The sequence below is a fragment of the Triturus cristatus genome, chromosome 2_1, assembly GCF_964204655.1.
Source record: "Triturus cristatus chromosome 2_1, aTriCri1.1, whole genome shotgun sequence".
In the NCBI taxonomy this organism is placed as follows: domain Eukaryota; kingdom Metazoa; phylum Chordata; class Amphibia; order Caudata; family Salamandridae; genus Triturus; species Triturus cristatus.
Genome location: NC_140581.1, coordinates 202191412 through 202218710, shown reverse-complemented (window position 1 = coordinate 202218710; position 27299 = coordinate 202191412). Strand labels below are relative to the sequence as shown.

Below are 27299 nucleotides of genomic sequence, written 5' to 3'. Positions count from 1 at the left end.
GTGGGGCAGTGAGGCGGGGCGGGGAAATGTAAACGATTGAGGATCATTTCAAATTGAATCCTGTTCTTTGTTAGATTTCGAAAAGGATTAAAGGCTGTGTGTCAAATTCCGAGAAGACACTGGAGACTATGGGCCAGATGTACAAAGCCTTTTTCCAGTCGCAGACGGTCCAATTGGCAGAATCGGGCTGCTGACATATGGGAAAATGCTTTCGTAAATGTACAAAATGCAAAATGCGATTCGGTTACTTGCTACCGAATTGCATTTGCATGTTTGCACTTTGGTATTTGGAAGGGGGTATATAGGACGTTCCTTCCAAATATCGAATTGGTATGATATGTATTATGGTTTTGCGACCGAAATCTGGTTGCAAAACAGTAATACTTCACAACCAGTTTAAAACTGGTGGTAACCCATTCGCAAACGGGAGTGGGTACCTGGGGCACCACTTCCTCTTTGAGAATGTAAATACAAATTTGTTTCAAGAGCAAAACCTACTCTTCAAAAAGAAAATGCAAAGTTTATTTTTTTCTTTTTAAATGTATGCGGTTGTCCTTTAAGAAAAATGGGCTGCATTAAAAAAAAAAAAGATTGCTTTATCAAAAAGCAATCACAGACATGGTGGTCTGCTTACCTCAGCAGGCCCCCTTCCCTGTGATGGCTGCAATTCCTAATGGGTCGCAAATTGCGACCTACCTCATTAATATGCACGAGGTAGATATATTTGTGACCCACTAGGAATTGCTAATGAAAGTCAAAAGAGTTTCATACATTATGAACCCCAGTTTCCAAATTGTGATTTAGAGACAATCGCAATTAGGAAATTCTCATTCCTAATGTAAGCGCATCTAGACCTATGTTAACTAAAAAACGAATTGATATTGGATGTGTCCATTCTACATGCACTTTTGGAGATCTGGTATCTTCTTAAATCCTATGGGAGATGCCAAGTCAGAGTTTAAGAACCCTCCCTGGCACACAGATTCTCTACATAAAATGCAATACATAAATATATCAGACATAAAAGTATACGTTTCATTGACTTCTGTTTTTCAGACTGACGTCTTATTTAACTACTTTTCTTAATGTGTAACTGCAAATATTTTGATAAGGCTTAGATTTGAAATACTCATAGGGGATATGAGTAAAAGGATCCACTGGGTTGTAGTGAATGCTAGGATTGTGTCTGCATGATATCAGTCTTGAAGCATGTATGTATTGCCTGTTGTCAGCAATCACTTCAATAAAATTTGGTTAAATTGCGGCACACCTACAACTTTTGCTGACCATCTGAGTCATGCTCAAAGATGTTCTATCATGAAAATAGTTTGTGGGTGAGGGCCTGAATTCCGAGCACATTACATAGGGTATAGATTATCTTTGTTATACCATGAGCATATATATGGGATGCCCCTTAATTGACATTCTTTCTCAAAGAATCTCGAAAATGTAAGTGCATCTACAGATATCTGCCATCCACTGGAGGGTTGTCCTCTGTTATCACTAGGAGTTACTCACAGCCCCCCTAGATATTATCTGATATGTTACAAGTCATCAACATTTGGAAGTACAGAAGTATAGCTCTCTGGCAGGTGTCGGCCTCAGGGATGTTAATGGTGTTAATCAATTTGAGAGGATAGTGAGACAGACATGTTGGCTCTTATGATATGTTTTGCCTCTAGTCTGTCAATCTCCTTTTTTTGTGATTTCATGAGAGGCCCCATTTTGAATGATTTAGTCGTATTCACTTACATTTCTATTGACATGCTGCCCTTGCTCTCTGATGTTGTATTCATGACTTCTGGGATTACCGTATGGCATGATGGAATAATAGATGTTAGGGAAGAAGCCAATATGACAGGTTGTTCCCTGTTCAGCAGGATAGTCAGGACAATGTGTGACCATCTTTTCAAAGAATTACTGTCATGTTTCCCTTCTACTTTCCTCAATCAAATGAGCTAGTTTTCAATTCCTCTTATCAATCTATGCAAGTCTTTACATATTTTTCATAACAGTTTCACCAACTCCATCACTTTGTAGATTTTCTCTTTCATTCCCTCTCCCCTTCCCACCAGTGTATCCATGATTGTGCAGAGCGCAGACAATGCAACTGGGATCATCACAGCTCTAATGGTGCTTCTTCATGAATATGAGGATCATGAAACATTTCCAAGGGCTCAGCCTCTGTGCTTGCTTTGTGTTAAGGACTGGTGCAGCTATCAGGGGTTTTTAGACAATCAACAATTGTCCAGTGTTTTGTTTACTTTTGGGAGTGTGGGTAGTGTGAGCAGTGTCAGCAAAATTCAAATTAGGAGGCAGTGCAGCCAACAGGTACATGTTGGCTATAGGTATGCACCCAGGCAAGGCAGGAATCACCACTCTAGTTAGAATAAGCTAACTACACACTAAAAGACAGGCTGTGATCACCATCTGGTAGCCTAGCACAGAGCAGTCAGTCTTATCTAAAGAGACAATGTGTAAATTAGTTGTAGAACACACACACACACACAGTAGCACAATGAATACACCACAAATATACTCCACACAGGGTTACAATTATATAGATGATATTTTTAGAAATAACACAAGACAAAAATGATAAAAATCCAGTAAGTAGAACATGAGTTATGAATTTTCAAAGAATAAACCAAAAAACAGTACTTAAAAGTCAGTAGTGCTAAAAGTTTACTTGGGTGGTGCTAGACCGGGGTAAAGCCAAAGTTCAGGCCAACCACAATGAAGTGCGGGTCGGATACAGTTAAAAAAAGGCCCCACTGAAGTTTTACCTTTTCAAGTTGAGCTAAGGGTTCCAATCACGGGGAAGACGGTCTGTGGGAGCAAGTAGAGTGTCACTAGCAATGATACTGTGGGCGCGAAGAGTCGGCCGGACATCATGGATGGCAGACAGAGCCTCAAGGTTGTGGATAGCAACGCTTGCTGTGCAACGAGATTATGTTGCAGCGGCTCACACTGGCCCTTCGAGTGAGTGGCACAGTTCCAGAGTAAACTGGCCTGTTTGCGGTTGCGAAAAGCCCAAAAGCTGGATTTCAAGGGTCCAGAAATCACTTTCAAGGGCGCAGGACTGTAGAAGTGCCTCTTGGGGGTCAGGAGTGAATTGAAGATGGGCCCAGGAGCTGTAAATTATGAGTTGGAAGTCTTTTGTCTTCCTGAGACTTCAGAAGAACAGGAGACAGGCAAGCAAGCCATTGGAGAACACTTGGGAGAAGGCAGAGTCTAGCTCTCCTTCAACAGAGTCAGAGAGCAGCAGGCAGCAGGGCAACAAACAGAAAAGCAGACCTTCCAGAACAGCAGTCCAGTTGAGTCCTTTAAGCAGCACAGCATTACCTCTGGCAGAGGTTTAGTTCCAGACTCAAAAGTGTCTGATGTAAGGGGGTCAGAGACCTAGTGCTTATGCCCACAGTGCCTTTGATGTGGGGAGTGACTTCAAAGCAACTCTCTGAAGTGCAGAAAGATACCTTCCAAACTGTCGGGGGTAATCGGTCCTTTGTGTGGGGACAGGACACAGCCTATTCAAGTGAAGTGCTAGCCCCTCCCTTCCATCCTGCCCAAGCCAGGACATCAGAATGTAGATGTATGTAGGTCGGCACTCAGATATACCTATCCATCCTGTGGCTCTCTAGAGGGAACGGAGGGGGGCACAAATTGTCGCTGTCACCAACCCCAGACATGTATTGGAGACAGGTTGTCAGGCACACAGAACAGTACGAGTAGATAAATGTCCACTTTATAAATGTGGCATTTCCAGAACAGTAATGTACGAGTAGATAAATGTCCACTTTCTAAATGTGGCATTTCCAGAACAGTAATGTTAAATCCAACTTCACCAGTAAGTAGGATTTATCAATACTATTCCAAACATATGACACATGAAAAAGATACATGAACACCATTCCTCTCTGATCAGAAAATAAAGTAAATTAAATATGTCAATCAGGTATATACCAATTACACACTTTAGCACTTACTAGCACTGGTTAAGCACTTTGAGTCCTAAAGCCAACAAACAGATATGGCAAAAAGTGGAGGACAAAAGCAAAAAGATTGGGGGAAGACCATCCTAAGGCTAACAAGTATAACACGTGTCCCGAGCTGAACGTGGGTAGGTCTGCACAGTATCTAGGGAGTTCTCTTTACTAATGCAGAAAACCCTGGAGGGAGCATTGGAGTGGTCTACCCCTGATTTTGGTTCTATGCTGAAGTCCATACCCTGTATCTTACCCCTTATTTGTGAGCCACCTGAGGAATCTGTGGTCAGTCTAAGTCACGAAGTGTGTGCCAAACAAGTTTAGCTTCAGCTTCTTCAGTGTCCAAGCTACGGTAAAAGCTTCTCTCTGAATAGCACTCTACCTCTATAATCGGGGGAGTAACCTCCTGGAGATGAAGGCTACATGTTAGTCTTGGCCCTCTTCAATAAGTTGATATAGTACTGCCCCTATGTCATGCTCTGAGGCATCTGTTTGTACAAAAAGCTCATTGGAAAAGCCAATAGCACTAAGCACAGGAGCTGGGCACATGGTTTGCTTCAGAGAATCAAATTCAACTTGGCATGCCTCTGCCCAATTTACATTCCTGTGCTGCTTTTTAAAAGTCAGCTCAGTCAGGTGTCCTACAATGGTGGCATAGCTCTTGGCAAATCTCCTATAGTACCCAGTGAGGCCCAAACATGCTCTGACTTCAGGTTAAGTTTTGGGGGGCAGCCAGGCCATGATGGTTTGATTCTTGGCCTGAGGGGTTTTACCTTTCCCCAGCCCACCAGGTGTCCCAAATACACCACAGACCCCTGCCTTATTTGGCACTTACTTACCTTGATAGTCAGGCCTGTTGCAGAGCCTGAAGCACTTCCTGGAGGTTACAGGGTGGTCCTTCCAGCTGCTACTGAAGACAGCTATGTCATCCAGATAAGCAGCAGAGAAGGCCTCCATACCAGCAAAGACCTGGTTCACCAGCCTCAGGAAGGTGGCACGGGCGTTCTTTCATCCAAAGTGCATCATACTAACCTGGTAGTGGCGCTCTGGAGTAGAGAAGGCTGATATCTCCTTGGCTCCCTCTGTGATGTAAGATAAAAAGTACTGATATATTGTGCAGCCCCTAACCGATCAATCAGCTCATAACCCAGAGGATGGGGTGAGCATCAGTCTTAGTCACAGAATTTAGCCCTCTGTAATCCGCACATAACATCATTTCAGGTGTTGTATCCAGTAAGACAGCTTTTGGCACCAGAGCCACAGGACTAGACCTGGGGTTACTGGAAGGTTCTATCATAACCTAACTCCAGCATTTTTGACACTTCAGCCTTAATGCTGGACTTCACTTTATCTGACAACTTGTAAGACATATTCTTAACAGGTACAATGTCCCCTGTGTTCACATCTTTGGTACGCCTTAGGTAGTCCCAGCGATAATGGCGAACAGAGAGGAGTACTGCCACAAAATTTGGTGGCAGTCTCTTTGTTGTGCAGGCGTTAGAGTGGGTCAAAGGTTATTCGCTCCACAGACCAATCTTTCTCCTTGCAGGCTAAGAAGTAGGGGAGAGGATTACTCTCCTCTTGCTCCTTGCCATCTGTCACCAGTAGCATGGTGACCTCAGAACGCTCAAAGTGGTGCTTGAGGCGATTGACATCCAGCACCCGGTAGGGTAGCCTAGGGGTCTTGAAATCCACAAGGTAGGGGGTCTCCCCTTTCTCTTAATCACATCATATGGGCCAGCCCAATGGTCCTAGAGAGCTCTGAGCTTCACTGGCTCCATTATCCACACTTTCTGGTGATCCAGAGTGGTTGTATTTCTGTCATACCACTCCTTCATGACAGCTTGGCTGGCTTCTAGGTTGTTGGAAGCTAACTTACACAGCTTAGCCATTTGGCTCCTAATGGCCAGCACATAGCTCACTACATCCTGGGGAAATTTCCTGGGAGATTGCTCAAAGCATTCCTTCACCAAACTCAGAGGTCCTTTAACAGCGTGCCCAAACAGAAGTTCAAATGAGCTATAGCTCACTCGCTTGTGTGTTACCTCCCTGTAGGCAAACAACAGGCATGGCAAGAGTATATTCCACTTTTTCCTCAAGGCCTCAGCAGGTCTCCAATCATGCCTTAAAGGGCTGTGTTGAGTTTCAAAGAATAAAACAAAAGCAGTGCTTAGAATTCAATAATGCTAAAAGGTTACTTGAGGTAGCGCTAGACTGGGGTAAATCCAAAGTTCAGGCTGACAACGATGGAGAACGGGCTGGATACTGTTCCAAACAGGTCCCGCTGATGTTTTTACTTTCTCAAGTTGAGCCAAGGGTCCCATTTGCATGGGAGACAGTCGCCAGGAGCAAATAGAGCGCCATTAGCAATGATCCTACAAGCGCAAAGAGTCAGGCTGGCATCATTGATGGCAGACAGGGCCTCACGGTCACTGGTGCTGATGCTTACTGTGCAACGAGATGATGTTGCAGCAGCTCATGCTGGTCCTTCGAGCAAACTGCGCAGTTCCAGAGCAAACGGGCCCATTCACAAAGATTTTGAAAGCTTGATTTCAAGGGTCTAAAACCAAATCCAAGGGCATAGGACTGTAGAGGTGCCTCTTGGGGGTCAGGATTGAGTTGAAGACAGGACCAGGAGTTGTATAGAGGTGTAGGAGGTGGTGCGTTTGAAGTCTTTTTTGTCCCTAAGATCACAGAAGAACAGGAGGCAAGACAGCAAGCCATTGAAGAACATTTGGGAGAAGGCAGAGAGCAGTAGGCATCAGGTAAACAAACAGAAAAGCAGGCCATCCAAATCAGCTGTCCAGTTAAGTCATTTAAGCAGCACAGCTGTTCCATTGGCTGAGCTTCAGTTCCAGACTCAATTTTGTTTGATTTAAGGGGGTCAGAGACCCAATGATTATGCCGAAAAGTGCTATTGATATGAGGGGGAGGACTTCAAAGTAACTCTCTGAAGTGCAGAAAGATCCCTTTCAAACTAGTCCTGTATGCCAGGCTATCTGTGGGGGGGCAGTAATCAGTCCTATGTGTTGGTACAGGACACAACCTATTCAAGTGAAGTGTTAGCCCCTCCCTTCCATCCTGCACAGGCATGGCCATCAGAATGCAGATTATGTAGATGGGTACTCAAACACATCTATCCTTCCTGTGTTGTGGCTATTGAGAGGGAATGCACAAAGTGTAGCTGTCACACACCCCAGACATGTATTGGAGACAGGCTGTCAGACACACAGACTAGTAAGGGCAGAGAAATATCCTCTTTCTAAATGTGGCATTTCTAAAACGTTACTATTTACCAATGTTTACACCTTGCTACACCGCATTTGCGATGTTTTTTTGTTCAATGCAATTTGCATCTGCACAAATGTAACCTGTGCAATTTTCTATGTAAAATTATCTGATACCACCTAGCCAGTGCTATATAAAACTTCAAAAGTAAATAAATAAAACAGTGATGTTAAATACAACTTCACCAGTAAGTAGGATTTATTAATACCATTCCAAACATAAAAAACATGAAAAGCTATTTGAACACTGCTCCTCTCTGATCATCAATTAATGCTTAAAAGTGTATTAAGGAAGTCCCAATGCTAACCTATGAGAGCAGTAGGCCTCACAATAATGAAAAACAAAATAGACTGTCACTACCAGGACATGCAAAACATAAAAGTACATGTCCTACCTTTTACTTACATAGCACGCTGCCCTTAGGGATGACCTATATGTAGTAAAAGGAGAGTGTAAGGCATTGAAAGTAGTTTTCTATGTCAAGTCGAAGTGGCAGTAAACTGCACACACAGTGCATTCCAGTGGCAGGACAGAGACAGGTTTGAAACACTACTACTGTAGGTGGCACAGTCAGTGCTGCTGCCCACTAGTAGTATTTAAAATATAGGCCTGGGTATATGGTATACCACTTTACAATGGACAAATTACATATGTCCATCAGGTTTACAGCAAATACATACATTTAGGGAAGAAGCACAGTCACGTTATTGCTGATAAGTAGTGATTAAGTTCTCAGAGTACTAAAGACAACAAAAAGATGAAGCAAAACGTGGAGGTCAAAATCAAAAAAGATTAGGGGAAAACCAACGTAAGGCTGACAGGTCTAACATTACTGGATTCAAAGAGGGACAGAGCTATATTCTTAGATTCAGAGGAAATTCATTTGAGCATGTATTAGGAAAATATTTGATACCACTCCTTTTGCTTTTTGTTTACTTTAGTTCCTGATGTCTGGCATTTTAGGAATAGCTAACAACACACACATGACGACAGTAAAAGAGCACAGCAGCATAGCAAGAGTTCCTGCTCTTAATTAGAATTGCCCATAGCACTTGTTCTGGTTCAGTAAGCCCAGTTGGTGGTATTTCCCTGTTTACTTGATGTTGTTAGACTAGAGAATAGCCTCTCAAATATGAGCAGTATCAACTAAGTCATATAAACATCTCCTTGTTTACTCTTCGTCAATTCTTTGTCACTCTCATGCTCCAAGCTGCTCTCCATGCCTCCTGCCACTGACACTAACTACCAGCACATGGCATAGTCCTGGCCTGTGGGGCTCTTGACCTTCTTGGTCTAGACTGCAATGTTTAAAATCTAGAGACAAAAGCTTTTGGTGGCTCAAAGATGCATACAGCAAGCTGCTCTCACAGCCAGAGCCCCCTTTTGTCACTTTCCACTGCATGCATCCAAAGTTGAATGCCAAATCAGCCAATGTGCATCTATCAATATTTGTCATTAGAAAATGTAAATTCACTATAAATTATATAAAATATTCTATAAATATCTATTAAAGAGCAATGACATTAGAGACCAAATGAAAGATTTAAATAAGTTGTAATCACATGATTTATATGATATTTGTTTCTCTATGCATTAGGCAATTTTGAAGCTTCATCTTGGAGTTTTTTAAGTTTCAATGCTTATCTAGGATGCAGCTTTTTAAACCTAAATCATGTAAAAATGTTGGAAGATTTAAAATTTTAAGCAAATATATATACTTGCTTACTTTTTTCGTTGCCACATGAAACTGTTTTTCACTTTGGAGAAAACCTTCCCAAAGACCACCACAAATATTGACCTGGAGTGGTATGTATTACAACCCTCTTCAGGAATTCACCTCTGACTGTGTTCAAGGAAAGAAAGGGCTTGGAGTGTAATCTGTGAATACCCATAAACTATTTACTTCCAGGACATTCCTGCTCTAGAACTCACATTCTTCTCTGCAGAAAATCTACTCACATGAAAACCTCTGTGTGAGTACAATCTTTTAAGAGTGTAGAATTGTATATTTGAATTACAAAAGTTATTTTGAACTCATGAAAGGAGCAATTTGTGTGCGTTTAACTTAAAAGTACAAAGTAGGTTTTATAATCAGACCTAATATTTGAAACCACAGAGTTTAACATGCACAAATGGCTTGATTCTGTCTGAATTAAATCTACAATGGTATTGCTCGTAAGCAGATAATCCCCAACAAATGTTTCAATACCACCATGTTCTTAAGCAAGTCCAAGATATAATTACATTTTGCTGACTAAATACTTTTGTTTCTAGCTCCCACGCTTTGAGATCCCGTTTTATCACTAATGTACAGAATTAGCTTTAGTTTTAAGATTATGTTTGATTTCATTTCTTAATTTAATTGAAAATCTACTATGCTTTCTTAGCCACCTCATCACTTTGAAATACCATATGTATTGCAACAGAGTGCAGTCAATGGAATATTATTATTGCACTAAGATTATCAGTGTCACATGACCCTTTCATGCACAATGGACTTAATACCAAACAAGTTCTAAAGACCTAACTTACATTTTCAAGTTGCATTCACCAAACACAAGACACTGTTTGTCCTTCAAAGAGAACAAGCAAACAATTATGGTGGTTGTTGGGTGAAACATAGCATGTAAAAATACACATTTATAACTTGGGCAACAAGCATGGCATGGCCAATTACCAAAAATTAAAATAATGACAGAGAGAGAGAGAGAGAGAGAGAGAGAGAGAGAGAGAGAGAGAGAGAGAGTAAACATAACTGGAGAAGAACAGATGTGGGCCTGTATTACAGATTGGGTACACTTTCCATGTTTGCACCACGGTGCACCTTAAAGCAGGTGCGCCGGGTACAAACATGGAAAGTGTGCCCTATAGAATGCACACGCCGCAGGACAGCACATTGAAGAGAAATATGGAGCAGCTGTTTAAAAGCTGCTCCTTCTTTCTCTGTGCAGGCAGCTACTTGCCTGCACTTTTAAAAGGGATCAGAGATCCCCTTGCAGGAGGGTGCAGTCAGTGACTTTCAAAGGAATGTCTGAGGGCCCAAGGGGACCCCTTTTTAACCCTTTAGAGGACTGCATTTAAAAGGCACATTGAAAAGGATCTACCTTTTTGTAGCTCACTTTCAGTGTGCTTTCTACAGAAATGTTTGCCTCTGCGCCCACAACGTTAATATGGCGTAGGCGCACGCCCCATGCAAATGAGAAACACCCTCTTATGATAGAGCTGTGTGTGCACCCCGAGCTATCTGTAATACAAAGGGGCCACACAAGCATCTGCGGCCCCTTTATAATACCAAAGTTCCCTGGGGGCGCATAATGTAGGCAGAAACACCCATTACGCCCCCATGGCACTTGTGTAATATGGCCCCTAGTGTTCTAATAATGGAAGTACCCCAGTGCCTCCTGCAACTAGCTGTGTTTCTATTCTTTCCAAAAATTGACAGGCAAGGTATTGAAATGCATCCGACTATTTAAGGGCAAGATAATTTAAGTCCTCAAATATTTGGAAATAGTTTAATTTTTAAGACTCATGCTGCAGTCTTGGCAAGCACAGTGAGTTAAAATTCAGGAATGGCTCTATGCATACATAACATGGGTTTGGCATGCTCAATGGAGGAGCTGGTGCATTAAAAGTTGGGAAGGTTCATCTGACAGAATACTAATCTAATGATGTTTCATGTAGAAGGGGCGGGAGACCATGCCACCTCATTAAGCACAATCTGGTTAGATCAAAACACAGTTCTGAGAAAATCTCAACCTAACCCTGGAAGCCACGACACAAGCAACAAACAGTATTACAGAGAAGAGTGTGCTAAGTTCAAGTAGCACCAATAAATTTATAGTAAAAAACACAACAAAATATAATCCTAAACCCACTATATAAATACAAGTACTTGGGTTATCAGTTGAGAGGGATGAGAGGTCAAATCAAAAAATAAATACACTTCTTGGACTGGTGAACCATAAAAGGTACTAAATAAGCCTGTGCTTAACCCTCTAGTAGCTTGGCAGAAAAGCAGTCAGGCTTAGCTTAGAGGAAATGTGTAAAGTATTAATGCAGCACTCAACAGTTATAAAGTGAAAACTTAACAAAGGAAAACCCCATCCAATTTGGAAAAATAGAATATATTTCAACAAAGAAAATTACAAAAATCCAATAAGTAGAACCATAGTTATGACTCTTTCAAATGTCAGGTAAAAATACCACCAAAAAGCACAGAGCACCACTCCCTGTTATCTAGTCGCGCTGGACCAGGACAAAGTCACAAGTTCAGGCTGATCATGATGGAGCGCAGTGGGATGCAGGGACCAGGTTCGTCCTGGTGGAGAGTTTACCTTCTCACACAGTTCAATTTCTCACGAGGAACCTAAGCCAGAGCTTTGCGTTGGCAGGAGCCGTGAAGAGATGTGGTCAGAGCAGAGAGCAGGTCACCACTGGAGCATCACTTTAGTGGGAGATGCAGGCAGTTGTTCGGGTTTGTGAAGAGACTAAAACTTCTGAATTTTATACTGGAGCCCAGTTCTTGCAGATTCTAAGTAGAACTATTGCATTTTGACACTAGCTAAGGGCCTAGGACCTGGGCACACACCTAATAGGGGTCAGGAGAGGCCAGCAGCAAGACTCAGGCAGGTCAAGTTGGTGCCGGTCATCTGGGCAGTTGCAGGGAAGGCCTCTGGAAGCTTGTTGTGACCCTGTAGCTCAAACAGGAGGTCACCTAACTGCCCTTGATGTCACTTCTGGGAATCCTGGGTTCAAGGCAAGCAGGTCTAGTTTTCTTTCTTCAGGCAGCAGTGCAAACTTCCTTCTGAATATTCCACATGTTGAGTACTGTTCTCATGAGAGATTCTGAGAGTGCCACTTTTATACCAAGTGCCAGCCTGTTTATGAGGGTCCCACTCTTTGTCTAACCCTAAACTAGTTCTGGTCAGTTCTTCTCTTTTCCCCTTTTTTGCTTAAATTGTCTACTATAATAAAGGGCTAGACAGACAAGTAAAACCTAAGTAGATGTCTGGCTTTTTAAATACCATACACCCTACCTTATGAACCTTTAGGGCCTACCACAGGGGTGATTTATAAAAATAAAAAATGAAGGTTTAAGCATGGCAGGTAAAATGGAAGTTTAATATTTTACTACATACTGCAGTGCTGGCCACAGACCTGTTTTAGGTGATATTTTACTGAGTAGCACAATGAGTGCTGCATCCCACTTGCAGTATTCAATTTACAGGCCTTGGGTACCTGCAGTACCACTCACCACTCACTGTGACTTTTAACTAACTTTATAGTGCCAATTAGTTGTATACCAATTTTACAGTGTTCGGAATGGAGAAAACACAAGCACTTTACCACTGGTTAGCTGGGGTAAAGTGTGTGGAGTTCTAATGCCAACAAAAATGAGGTCAGCAAAAATAGAGCAGGTAAGGCAAACATCTGGGGAAACACCATGCAAAAGATGGGTATTTCTAACAATAAACAATTTGAGAAAATGTTTACGAGCAGAAAGACACCAAATTCATCAGAATATGTTAAGGGGAATTGAAGATATGATTTTTGAATTTTTTAAGGCAAAACATTCCTAGCATCATTGAAAACAACAGTTCATGGTTAACCAGGACCTGGGCCCAATTTCTTTAACTTACAGTAAAAATTACTGAGGAGCCTAGAATCCTACATTGTGTTAGGTCTTCGCCAAACATGGCACAGAAGTAAGAAGCGCTGAGAGACACGCTCTAAAATATATCTAAATCTGTCTCAGGGGGAGATTAACCTCACACTTTAGGCACCCCTGCCTCTATTTTCTCCAGACTTGCTCACCTGTCAAAAACAATTGAAATGTGTGTAGTGTCTGGTTGCTTAAAATAAAATATATGTCCTATTCATAGAAGGAAACACCAATTTCCCAAATATTCCATAAAACACATGGGCTTATAAGGGTGTGAGGTGTAAACTGGTGATACAGAGTGAAAGCCACTATTTAATAGGTCTCATTGCCTTTCCTTTTAGACCTTCAGCCCAAGACAAATAGTCTCCTTTTGCAGGTTCACTGAAAGTGCACCTAATCCTTTCAACAGAGAAAAGGAACTGTCTTCGGTTTGGGAGAAAATCCCCTTTACTTGTCCGTTTGTAGAATTTATTCTGGATCTACAATGCAGTAAGCTTGACATTCCATCAAGCATTTTCAAATTACCCTGAAAGGGGACCACGTGACAGCACCTGGGTGCCGCTCTCTCTGATTTGAAAGCCTGCTGACAGCAGCCACAGCAGTGAGTGGTCTTTAGGAATTAATAATCAGTAATATCTGCCAGATATTCCATGGGAAAGGGCCGGGTAACAGCTTTGCAGCTGCAAGCAAATGCAGGGTTGGCACGGATTGTTTGTCTCTGATACAGGCAGGAGTGTTGGCAGAGAACATCTATCACAACAATGTATTGATGGGAAACCTTTGTGCGGTGAGACCTTGGAAAAAAGCATAAAAGAGATATGGAAAACTACCCTTAACAAAAGTGCTGAATGGTGCACAGAAATTGTAAAAAAAAAAAAAGGTACTTTGTGAAATACTGTCAAAAGTGAGCCCAAAGGACTGCTTACTATACAATCAAATAAGGTCGTACAGACTTTAGCTATGTAAACACATAGACATGTGTTTAATCGGTCGGTGCAGACAGATCTAAGCATCTTGAGCTAGAAAACGGACTATTGAAGGCTTTATTTAGAAGTATGACATATAATCATTTGAAAAACAGCAGCGATGTAATATCCCTCACAAGCGTATGTTCCATCAGAGAAATCCCTGCAAGACGATTTACCATTGTCTTACGGTTGCATGGTGCATTTCCCCAATAAGGCTCAGTTCCATTAGAGCATCCGCCGACAGAGGGATTCTGATTGCCTTGCTGTAGTGTGGCGATCGCAATCCCTCCAGTGGAGAATTCTTCCATAGGAGATGGAAGTTACATGGCCACTTCTTTTCAGTGGTGGCAGCACGGCTCGTGGGTGGTGGAGCAGGCAGGGGCGCAGTAATGGGAAGGGGGCACAATGTAAAATAAAAATACACTTGCCTTGCCGCTGGATCCCGCATCTCTGCTCCTGCTCTCTTCCGTCTTGGACTCTAGGAAGCACAGCCAGGCTCTCCTGAGCAATCAAAATGCTGCAATGCAGCGTTGTGATAGGTTTGAGTGCCGTAGTTTGGTGCTCAGCCAGGGACTGATGGCTTGGGCATGTTCTCCATGCAGGCAGTAATGCAGCCTGCATGGAGAACATGGAAAGTGTGCATGACTGTTTTGGGTGGCCCGAGAGGGCAGGCCAAACAGTTATTTCTAACTTAGAAGGGTTCTACCACTCTTCCCCTACGCTGCAGCCCCCGTCACGCAAAGCTGCCACAACAGGAGGACAAAATAAAATGATAATAACGTTACATTATTATTATCGAATTTTTTCCTTTTTTTACTGCTTCAAGGCAGTGGGGCGACGCTCCTCCACCTTAGCGGACGAGCCGCCACTGCTTCTTTTCAGTGGTTTGCAAGTTATCATACTTTCTCTGAATGAGTTGCCATGTCTCTGATTTTATGTGAACTAACATCACAACTGTTCTATGTAGAAGTCCAGAGGAGAACTTTAACATCAGATAAGACTGTTGTAAGTAGAGGGCGAAATGTATTGTTTTCTAAAAGAATAGCTGTAAAATGACCCAGTTAAAGGAAAGCAGAGATTAAAGAGTTGAGTTCAAAGTTTTTTTGTCAGTTTTCATTAGCAACGTGCAAAAATAAAATGGCGTCAGCAAATCTATATTAAATTATCAACTTTCAGACTTTTGCATGGTTTGAACTTCGCTCACCCACACCTAAGGCAGAAGTTGGCAGCAGAAAGTTAGTGAGAGAATTTTTCACCAAAATCATTTTTGGTGGAAGAGTTGTTACTCGAAAAGTAGATTTGTAAGGGGAATGTTTTTTAAACATACAACAACCTTTGGCAGGTTTTCTTGGTCTTCTTGTTTTAATCGTTGCCAAGCTTGTAAAGTCTACAACTTTCAAAAACTATTTGAAACAGTTTAGGAACTCAGACTATGTACAGGGTGTCAACTGAATTACTCAGTTTTGAAGTTAGCAATGTCCAATTATGAGTTAGTTTCCCCCACTAAGGATGTCCTTGAGTTTTGATCAATTTCAGTAGATGTGGAGTTAAGAATAGTAACTCTATACTTACCTTTGTAGTTTGTCCTTCATAATATTTTGGTAGTCAACATTTGGTCAAAACATTTTTGTAGGCAATATTCTGACACACAATATCTTCTTGCTTTTAAAAAAAAAAACTATTCGAATGAGCAGTTATCTTTTCTGTAAATATCTAATCATGCGCCTTAGTCTTGTTGGATACCTCAGTGCTGGTGATACAACACACCTCAAAAGACAACACGTAGTGTCAAAAATGTGCCCCCAACCATTCTTTGCTTGTTTGCTAAGGGGTTGTTGCCTGGAATCTGACAAAGTAAACACAAATAGACAGAAGTGATTAACGAGGGTCATTGTGAACAGTTTTGTTCTTTTTCAATATTGAAGAGCCCTGAAATGAATAAATACCATTTGAATTATGCATTGAACAATGGGTGATGGTATTGAGGAATATATTGTTATCTAATAAAATATGTACAATGTTACCTGTTTGAGATAAAAGTGGGGTGTAAGGGACCTTAGGTTCTATTGCATTCATTGGTGGAGGTAGCAAAGGGTTTGCAAAGCTGCGGAGAGGATGTGTCGGCCGAACGCAGGCAGTGGGGATGGTTCTGCTGGGGGCATCCTCATTATTTGAATGTTCCAGCTGTGCTTGTGGTAACATTGATGACTGTTGTGTGGATGGGCCTTCACTAATTGCTGCAAAGAAATATACAAATTAAATATGACTTTAAAGGCCTCAGTCCATAAATAACTCTCTTATACCAGTGACTTAAAATTCAGGATTGGCATGTTTGCATGGGTCATTCCGAATTGGTATTGGTGGAAATTACAATTCCATACAGTTACGACAGATACACAGCTGGTTAACAGAGATGATGAAGCTAGCAACGATGGACATTCACATTAGTTCAATGGTGCATGGAGTGGTAGATGGACTATGTGCATGAGTGACAAGCTGTGAGATGGACTATGAACTAGTGATATACATGATACTACTGAAAAGAGATCAAAATGTGTTGTGCTTCATTTGGTGACAGGCCTAGCAGCTTAAACGGGGAAACCGATATATGTTTACATTTTCAAGGTTCATGATTAGCGATTAATTAAGCAGACATTTTTGATATTTTAATGTTGAGTGTGATTTAATATTGCTATGTTTGGATCATGACAGTTCAATGGTACATGACATCTTTCTTTTCAACTTTCTGAATGTATGACTATGGTTTTAAGGAAAGAGGAAGCATATGCAGCATACAGAAATAAATGTGTCCAATGACAAATCATTTTGTTTTATTTTTTTTTTTGAAGCATGATTTAGGTTTCCGGAAATGCAGATATTGTATAATACTTGTGACTTTCAATTTCCTCAGCATATAACCAGGATTCACAATCCTTCAAAATACCCTGATATAATTAATTTCAAATCCTTATTGAACACCATGCAAAATAAAAACTATATTGTTAACCATTAACTAAAAAATTATTTTTTAGTGGACATCGATTTTACATACATCTTGACTTTCCTCCATATAATTAATCACACTTAGCCTCATATTGCCATCTTATTAGTGCAATCTACAGGTCTGTGGTTCATCCCCTAATATCTTGAAGTGTCTCAATATATGCCTGCACTATATCTGGATGCTGAAGGCTGATCCTGCAAAACGCTGACAGTGGGGTTTGAGGTACCCAATCAAGAGGGCCTGAGGAGAAAAGCAAAAACCCCAACAGTGGCAAGTGGCCCAGAGATGTACAATCTAGCTCAGGCCCTGCTGAATGTGTCTAAGATAGGGTGTATTGGAAGTGCCTGTGGTGGGGTGGGGTGGGCCCCTGGTGGTCGTAGGAATCACTTTTACTTTCATCATGACTTTGTGTAGTTGTGTGCCTCTCTTGCGATGTAGTACAATCTTCAATCCCCTGAGGAAGGCACACTAGCAAAATACCTCTATGCAAATGAGGGAACCCCATATCCAGAATGTACAACAAAGACATACTACTTATTACCAAATTACACCAAAGAGAAACATACCAACACCTACTCCATATAAGGGCTAAGTACCAAGAGCCATATTAAAGAGCTTATTTGTACCCACATAACATAAAAGTGTGTGGAAAGGGTAACTCATTTTTGTACAAATTGCTCGGTGCTCTTTGTAAAATGCTGTTGATGAATGTGACAGCGCTCTCGACTACTTGTTCAGGGTATATTTTTGTGCGGCTGAAAAAAACAAAAATGAAAAGAAAATCCTCCACTTTACCATATGTATCATAGGAATGCCTCAAAGATCACGATAGTAGCTCCCTTAGCCCCACCCACCCCATGCTTCCCTATGAAAGATGCGCCAGAGGTGGGACACTACAGGAACTGTGGAAAAGCTGTGGTTCTTTACAGCCACAGTTTTTTAGGACAGAGATTCACCACACAAGGGGGCGCAGTGATGCTGGAAAGCACCCTTTTCTGCAGTTTGATCCCTTGATCCCTATTCCTACCAAGACTCTTCAATACCATTTTTAATTACTGTTGAAATAATATCACCTATTATGAGCTACATATATGTGTGAAGAATGTCATGCCCTAGGAGAGGATAAACAGAAACTTTTAAGACTAGTGGTTCTGGTGCCTCAATGGACTAATGCGTCCTCAGGGTTCTGTGTTCGACCTCATAGTCACAGGTCCAAATCCCGATGGGTCTACTCAGCCTTTTATCCATCTGAGGTCTATAAAATGTGTACAGTTAGGTAACAATAAACATCTGTTATTCCGCACCAAGATACCTCCGGGTGAAAGTGTGCTTTACAAATACACGTTATGTTATTGTAGTGAAATTAACCCCTTATTACTCTACAGAGCTACAACATAGAAGATCAAGTAATACGTGCAATATAAAAAGTAGTGAACGCAAGAATGGCGCGGAAAGTGGGCAAAAAGAAGGTCATGACCATGGAGATGTCTGAAAGCATGCACATTGACAGCTTGGATTAGAGGAATGGGACAGTATAAGCACTATGGATCAAAAGTGTAGAGAGAAAAGAGAATATTCGTCTATAGGAGTGTGTTTAATTTAATCCGCGACTTTCTTTCTGGGAAGTCTCGTTGGTCCATTACACCCACTTGACAATTAAATATTGTTTTACAACAATCGCTCTATTTGCCACATACATTTTTAAGGTTCCACGATGGTCATTGAAATAAAGTGGGCTCCTGGACAAATAGATGTAAAACAAGTTAACAAATCACTTACTTCGACCTGTTGCAAAGCCCCTTTCTACCGACAAGGTGGGGAATGGCACAGGGCGTAGTGTAAACTGCGGATGTGGATAGACACACGTTGGGGACGGAAGGATCCCAGGGTACTGGGCACTTTCCAGAGTTGGCACTGGGATTGCACTGACTACAGCTGGAAGAACAAAATACAATATTAGGTATATTTAGTAGAAATGTGACGATCATTCATATAATTACTAAACTATTTCCTTAGCTCTTAGTTCAACAAACTATTAAATCTCACTGGTAGGATGAGCTGGGTTGCTCAGAAAACCGCTGATTCTTGGTGCATTTCAAGTTTCTTTTAGATTTCTGCATTAATTTATAAATAGGTAATTGCATTTCACACTATATAATCATGAAATTATGACACGTTTAGCATTTAATGAGGAAATACACGTGACAAGAGATTTTCAGGCTGCTAATTTAGCACTGGCTGCTTGTCAAGGCCGGACTGGCCATAGCAGGCACCGCGTATTTCCCCGGTGGGCTGCCAGGGTTCGGGGCCAGTTTTGGGCTCCTGGGAGCCAATTTTGTTATAGGGCTGTCGTCGCTGTAACGAAATTGGCCAAAACCGGCAAACAGCTCGGCCGCACCCCCAACCCACCGGGGGGCCGGCCGAGCACTTTGCCAGGGCTGCTTTTGGTTCCCAGTCCTGCCCTGCTTCTTGTAAGTACTAAAACAACAAAACACAGCAAGTACTTGGTGCTGTCCACCAGTATTGAAAGATGATGCCGGCCTGGAGGATAATGCGCTGTCTCTGTTGCTCTACAAACACATTTCTGTTTAGGACGAAAACCTGTCACTGTGGGACCAAATACAGAAACGTAGCCCAGACCTCTTATGAAGACTTTCTCAGGTATTTCCCCCTACATGCCACAAGAAACCTGTGCATGATTTTCGGCATATAGCTGAGTTAAGATTGAAAGCAATTCATAGGGGATTCCTCAATTGTCTAGCACACTACAAAGTTTCTCCAGAGGGAGAAAATCAAAGGCGGCCCTCAGGTCAATGTAGGCCATATATGTATGGCATGTATGACTCTCTGTGACCTTCATTGTTGTGCCTTTCTCCAAGAACAAGGAGAATTTCCAAGAATTGGGCCTTTCTAATTGATGACTCCCTTTCCAGGTCAATGCTGTGTGTGGGAGCTGCTTTGGACTCCTGCTTACTCTTCACAGACTATTTCGGTTGACCCCAGTAAGATGGCGGTGGAATGTTGAACAAGCATTGATTATGAGTAGGTTAGATTATGGCAATGCTTTGTATGTTGGAATGGCTGATTATTTGTACAGTGGCTTAACTATAGCCCTCACAGCGCCTGGAGTGTGGGGGGCCCCAGAGATACATGGGTCCCCTTCTGCCACAATGTACGGGCGATGATGCTTTACACCTTAAAGCTCATGACTGGGTCTGGAGCATGGGGGGGCCCTCTGTGTTCTTTGGAAGGGGGCCCCCTCAAGTTTCATTACACCACTCAAGGAACCGGCAATCAATTCAAAATGCAGCAGCAAAACTGATTCGTAATTGCCCTAGCAGTAGTACAGCTACCATTTATTTAAATTCTATTCACTGGCTTCCAGTTCATATGAGAGGTATCTTCAAGTGATTGTGCCATGGGCATACATTGCTTTATGAGACCGGCCCAGTAATTTCACTTGACAGAGTCACCTTCTATAAGCCAGCACATGTTCTCCGCTTGTCTATAAAGGCTATAACACATGGTAGGCAAACTAAAAAATCTAGAATGGGTGCTGTTAGACCTGGCATCTTTGGCGTAGTTTCCTCTAACTTTTTGCCTTTACCTCCTGTATTTTTGACGCTGTGCTGGATTTCGTTTTTGCTGGTTTAGATGCTTTGGGCACTTTGCCACTGCTGATCAGTGTCAAAGTGCAAGTGCTCCCTAGGTAAATTGTTATATTGATTGGTTACACATGATTGGTATATTTGTTTCACCTGTTAGCCCCAAGTAAAGTGCACTGAGTGTGCCAGGGCTGGTGATTCAAATGCTACTAGTGGGCCTGCAGCACTGATTGTGCCACCCACAGGAGTAGCCCTAAAATGGTGTCACAGGCCTGCCACCGCAGTGCCTGGGTGCAGTTGCTAACTGCCATGCTGACCTGACCAGTGTCCACACTGGCCAGGCCTAACCCTTCCCTTTCTGTACACATTGGACACGACACCCCTATGGAAGGCCCTAGGTACCCCCCTGGGCAGGGTGCAGTGTATGAGAAAAGGTAGAGCATGTATTGGTGTAGGTGACATGCTCTGGTAGTGAATTACAGCCATTTTCGTTGTTCACTATTGAAAGGCTATTTTGCCCATAGGCTATAATGGGGAATGCTGAGTATAATGTTTACCTGGATATCTTCCCATAGGAGCAAGATAGAAAATTAAAGTCTGGTATCCCAGAACTTAGAATTTAATAACACATCTTTTAGGAAAGATGGTTTTTAAATCCTGTGTGTGAAAACAGCACTTTTAGAAAGTGGCTGTTTCCTTTTCTGCCCTTTCTGTGTGCCTTGGCCTGTTTGTGAATTGACTGTCTGGTTTGTGAGTGACAGGGACAGGGGTGGCTCCCAGAGGTTGAATGAGTCAGCCCAGGGCTGAATAGGGAAATTCCCCTTTAGATGGGTGGGAGGAGTAGCACCTGGGCCTGAATAGGACTGTAAAACACACAAGATGATGGACGGAATGTTGCACATTGGCAAAACATTCACCCCCAGTCACAGATCTGGGTTTAATCCATCGTTATTTTGCTCACCACGCCGCCCCAGTTCAGACATGGCCATATACAAATCAGTCTTGACCCTGTGCCTCATGGGAACAGTCCAGCCCGAACTGCCAAGCCATGTCTTCCCTGCACCGGAATCAAGCATCCTAGGACCGGTTTCGAGGTTTCACCCCTCTTCAGACAGGGTAGCTTGACTCCAGTGGCGTAGTGAGCACGGGACCCACGTCTGGGCATCCCCTTCCCAGATAGGGCGAACAGCAAAACACACAAGATGATGGACGGAATGTTGCACATTTGCAAAACATTCACCCCCAGTCAAAGATCTGGGTTTAATCCATCGTTATTTTGCTCACCACGCCACCCCAGTTCAGACATGGCCATATACAAATCAGTCTTGACCCTGTGCCTCATGGGAACAGTCCAGCCCGAACTGCCAAGCCATGTCTTCCCTGCAAGGGAATCAAGCATCCTACGACCGGTTTCGGGGTTTCACCCCTCTTCAGCCAGGGTAGCTTGACTCCAGTGGCGTAGTCAGCACGGGACCCACGTCTTGGCATCCCCTTCCCACAATGGGCGAACAGCAAAACACACAATGAGGCACAGGGTTAAGACTGATTTGCATATGACCATGTCTGCACTGGGGTGGCGTGGTGAGCAAAATAACGATGGATTAAACCCAGATTTGTGACTGGGGGTGAATGTTTTGCCATTGTGCAACATTCCGTCCATCATCTTCTGTGTTTTCCTGAATAGGACTGTGCCTGCCTTCCACAATGCTGGCTCCACCCCCTGCTGGGCGGCTGACGACCCTGCCCCCCTCTCTCAAAGGAAAGAAGAAACCAAGTAAACAGAGTGCTCCAGGACTGGCCAGAACAGGTTCTGATTAGGCCAAGGCCCCTCTGCCTTCAGAGGACAAAGGATTTTGGGGTATAAGTATTGGGACCCAGACTACAGAAAATTAGATCATCCTGGAATCAAGAAGGAACCTCTGCCAAGGAGAAAGCTGGAAGACTGAAGAAGAAGGACTCACCTGCTGTAAGGCTGACATGCAGTTGCTTTGCTGCCAAGGAGAGGGGAAGGACTTTGCTGTGTCCCCTGGCTTGAAGGAATCTCCAAGGGCCTGAGTAGAGCTGGCCTCCTGTTAAGAAGTCCCAGGAACAAAAGGACTTCACCCCCAGCTTCCCCCTGAACTCTGCTGTGGGAGTTTTGCCCTTCCTAGAGTGCTTGAACCAATTGTGGGGCATCTGGAAGTGGTGCCTGCTGTTGGGAAGCTGACCAAGAGAAAAGAAGTAAAAGATCTGCAAATTTTTCACGCACCGCCGGCTTAGCAAGAAAATTTCCGTTGCCGTGAAGATCGTCGCAGCGCCTACCGCCGCTGCAATGTCAACGCCGCGTTCATCTTCGGAGCACATCGCCCCCGGAGCGGGAAGATTCCCGCCGCTGAGTGAGATCGTCCCACCACTCGTGTCAAGACCCCATTGTTCTGTTTTAACTTAAATTCCAAAAGAGCTGACTCCCTCTCAGATAGACTGTGCTTGACCAAATATCCCCGTTGGTTAAGATTGGCTCCGACCTGGAGAACGTCTCTCAAGTCCATCCTCAATGGCCTGAGAGAATCTGTTTTCTGCAGTTAGTAACGAGCTTTCACTTTTTACGAAGGTCTGCGGTCTAGTTGTTCTGATCGCGAGACACTTCTTTGCTTTCAACGCGCCTGCGCGACATTCGCGCGGCGCACTTCAACTGAAAGAATCCCAGCAACGGTCGTGTTTGTGCTCCTGTGTGTCCGTATTTCCTGAGGAGAAAACACACGTTGAAATAATTCAGCGCTCGACTTCCAATGTTCAGGGAAGTTATTCAGTACGCATTTCAAATGGGTTTTTGAGTGTTCTGACGTTCCCCTTTTGAAATTCACAGAGTTCTCTCAGCAAGAGCTGTTTCAGAGTTAGAAGGCGGTGAGAGCAGTGGAGTATTTGAATCCTGGAGAAGCGTTTCAGTCAAGAGAAACCTTCTCTCCTCAGAAGTAAGAGTATTTAATACTTTTTTAATTGTCAAGTGAAGGCTGAAAAGAAAAAGCATTGGAGGAACCTCTGACAAATGTATGAGCAGAACTTTCATAATAACGCTTGCAACTAAAATCCAAGCAGCAAGTATTTCAACTGCAATTCGTACTTGTTATAGACTTCATGAGGTAGATTACAAGTTCTAAGCAGTAAAGAGACACTATTGGTCAGAAGTTCCCAAAGGAGTCTACAATTTATTTTTGAAAAGATAAAAGACTGAACTGTCGCACAAGACTGAACAATCTATACCTTTGGTTGGAGAAGTATCTCCATTTGCCAAGAACTGCAAAATAGAGAATACAGAATTCCTGAAGACTGATCAATAAGACAATAGGCAAAACTAATTAGATAGAGAGTGGCTAGTTCTCTGGTATTAAAAGGTAATTGTAAAAGTCAATAGATTAATTATCTAGAGTAGAGTAGGTAGGGAAGATATTAAACAAGTGTGTTTGTCATTTCAGGTATCTTCATAGGAAGCCCAGTGAAGAACCGTGTCCAGAGGCAGTCTCTCTCATGTTTTGTCTTCCACTTCCCCTTTCCCCCTTGGCTGAATGCAGAGGCAATAGTTAATCTCTTGTCACTGGGTTTGGCAGGAGGGATTTGAGGACTAGTCATCTGTTCCTGAGGAGATCGCGACTCTAGATCTGTCAGATTGAAGTGCCTTAAAAACCTCTTTTGAGGTTTATAGATCTCCTCCTGAACAGAATGGCAGACGGGGTAGATTTGAAGGCCCTAAGTTCCATTTTAGAAGGAATGCAGAAACAACTTGATTGTGCCTTAGAGGAGAATAAATCTTTAAGGGAAGAAGTTAGGAGATCGAGTCAGGAAACTATTCAGACCAGGCAAAGATTGGAAGAGTTTGTGGCTTCCGGTACTGGATATAAAGGCTCACCGAGTCTATCAAGTAATTTATCCCCTTCAGATATTTCCACTCAGGTTATACATGCTGTCTCACCTATTATTCCCTTGGCGCCTCCTGAGAGATTTGGTGGGGACCCTCTAAAGACGCAAATATTTTTGACACAATGTACTTTGCATTTTTTGTGTCGGCCAGTCATTTTTGCAGAGGATCAATCAAAGGTGGCTTTCATACTGTCGTATTTGAATGGTGATGCAGCAGCCTGGTCAATGTCATTGGTCACGCAGAATGATCCCAAATTGTACACCTATAATGACTTTAAGGTAGAATTTTTACGAATATTTGATCGACGTGCAGCCTCACAAGCCACAGACAATGAACTTTTGGAGCTCAAGCAGGGCAATCGGGATTTGGTGGCCTATCTAGCCCAATTTAATAAGTTGATTGTGGAATCAAGTTGGCCAGAAGCCAAGAGAGCAGCAATTTTTTTTAGAGGTTTAAAAGATGAACTTAAGGACGCTTTGGCACAGATTCCTAGACGACCCACTGAAATCTCTGAATTAATTGATTTGGTGCTACAGATCGATCATCGTTTGAGTGAGAGACGAAGTGAAAAAAGAAGAGACTTCCGTCCGCTCCCACCTCGTTTTGATCGAATGAAGACTGAAGGAAATAAGACCTCTGAAAATTCATCTGTAGATGAACCCATGCAGATAGGATCAATAAGAGGTCCTCTTTCCAAGGAAGAAAAGGAAAGACGAAGATCTGGGCATCTGTGTCTGTATTGTGGTCTCTCTGGTCATTTTGTAAAAGATTGTCCTAAAAAACCAAAGGTTGCTCAGCAGGTAAAAGATCGGCTTCACCTGTAAAGGGAGTTGCACAGGGTGAAGCGAATTTAAAGACAGCTCCATTTTATCAGCAAGTTGTGAATACATTACAATCTTCTGCACCCCATCTGGTAGTATCTGTAACTGCAAAGTTCCGTGATCAAGAAGTGATCGGAGTTTCTGTGATGATCGACTCAGGGGCAACGGGGAACTTTTGTGACATCAAATATGCTCGAAGAATTGGATTAAAATTTGTTGAGAAGCAGGTCGTGGAAGTGGTCAGAGCTGTGGATGGAACAAATTTGTCTTCTGGGCTCATTACTCATGAAACTGAATCTATCCAGTTAACTGGGTTCAATGAACATTCAGAAATAATAACGTTCAATCTAATTGATGCTCCTCAGTTTCAGCTCATTCTAGGTCTTCCATGGTTAACAGAACACAACCCATACATTGATTGGGAAAAGAGAACTATTTCTATGAATTCAACTTATTGCAAGGAAAATTGTTTTTGTGAGCAAGTCCAGTTATTAGAAGAATCACCAGCCAAAGGACTGGCTTGTCATTCAGCGTCAATTTGCTCTTTAGAAACTAAAGAGATTCCCAGGGAATATGAGGATTTAGCTTCAGTTTTTGATGAAAAAGAGGCCGAAAAACTTAGCCCTCATCGTCCTTAGGACTGTAAGATAGATATTGAACCTGGGGCGGTTCTGCCTTGCAGTAGAATTTACGCCTTGACAGCAACGGAAAATCAATATCTCAAAAGTTACTTGGAAAAATACTTGGCTAATGGGTTTATACGTCCTTCTAAGTCCCCAGTCTCGTCTCCTTTATTTTTCATTCCGAAGAAAGACGGAGATCTTCGTACTTGTATAGACTTTAGAGCCTTAAATCAAGTCACAATCAAGAATCGATACCCGCTCCCACTAATTTCAGTCTTGTTGGATCAGGTCAAGAATGCAAAAATCTACACCAAATTGGACTTACGAGGGGCTTATCATTTGATCCGCATCGCTTCAGGTGATGAGTGGAAAACAGCATTTCGAACTCGTTATGGGTTATTTGAGTATCTAGTAATGCCCTATGGGTTGTGCAATGCTCCAGCTGCATTTCAACATTTTGTAAATGACGTTCTCAGAGAATTTTTGGATCGAATAGCTGTCGTTTATATCGACGATATTCTGATCTTTTCAGATAGTCTTGAAGAGCATGTAACCCATGTTAGAGCGATTTTAACCAGACTTCTTGAGAACCATCTTTTTGTGAAATTGGAGAAATGTGCCTTTCATGTGGAAAAGGTAGAATTTCTTGGATTTGTTTTATCTCCTGAAGGAGTAAGTATGGATAATGCAAAAGTGAGAGTAGTGCAAGATTGGCCTTCTCCTTCATCTGTGAAAGAGGTCCAAAGTTTTATTGGGTTCTCTAATTTCTACAGGAGATTTATTTCAAATTTCTCTCATAAAGTCAGTCCAATCACAAGATTGTTGAAGAAAGGGGTGAAGTTTGTCTGGAATGATGAAGCAGAAGAAGCCTTTCGTTTCTTGAAGAGATCCTTTACGCAAGCACCAATTCTGTTGCATCCAAGGGCAGATGAGCCCTTTTACGTAGAAGCGGATGCCTCTGACGTTGCCATTGGAGGAATTCTCTCTCAACGACATCGGGATACAGGTCAACTTCATCCAGTGGCCTACTATTCCAGAAAGTTAACCCCTCCTGAATGCAATTATTCAATCGCTGACAAAGAGCTGTTGGCCATAAAAGGTGCCTTTTTAGAATGGAGGCATTACTTGCTTGGCGCAGCGCATAAGGTCACTGTGTATACGGATCATCGCAACCTCCAATTTCTCAAGTCAGCTAGAACATTAACGGCCAGACAATTACGTTGGTCTCTATTTTTTGCAGATTTCAATTTTGTAATAACTTTCAGACCAGGTACAAGTAATGCAAAAGCAGATGCTCTTTCAAGAATAAACTCTGACTACTCTGAAGTTGACCAAAAGAATCAGACTATTATTCCTGAGGAAAAGATCATTGTGGCCACCCTCAATACAGATTTTTCAAAAGAAATTCGGGAGGCAATGTACCTAGAAGAGATGAATCGCTGGGCAG

The 27299-nt window shown here is 42.5% G+C and overlaps 1 protein-coding gene across 5 annotated transcripts in view; it reads right to left on the bottom strand.

Moving 5' to 3' along the window:
• Positions 1-27299, bottom strand: part of DCC (DCC netrin 1 receptor) — a 1201728-nt gene that overhangs the window by 30826 nt on the left and 1143603 nt on the right. For 4 of the 5 annotated variants that reach the window (XM_085629855.1, XM_085629864.1, XM_085629873.1 and 1 more), the window contains exons 26-27: positions 18688-18843; positions 15929-16141 (exon numbers count right to left, since the gene is read on the bottom strand). In XM_085629855.1, coding sequence (XP_085485981.1) covers positions 15929-16141; positions 18688-18843 — 369 coding nt within the window. The remainder of the gene's footprint in view (positions 1-15928; positions 16142-18687; positions 18844-27299) is intronic. The other variant, XM_085629892.1, reaches the window with a different exon arrangement.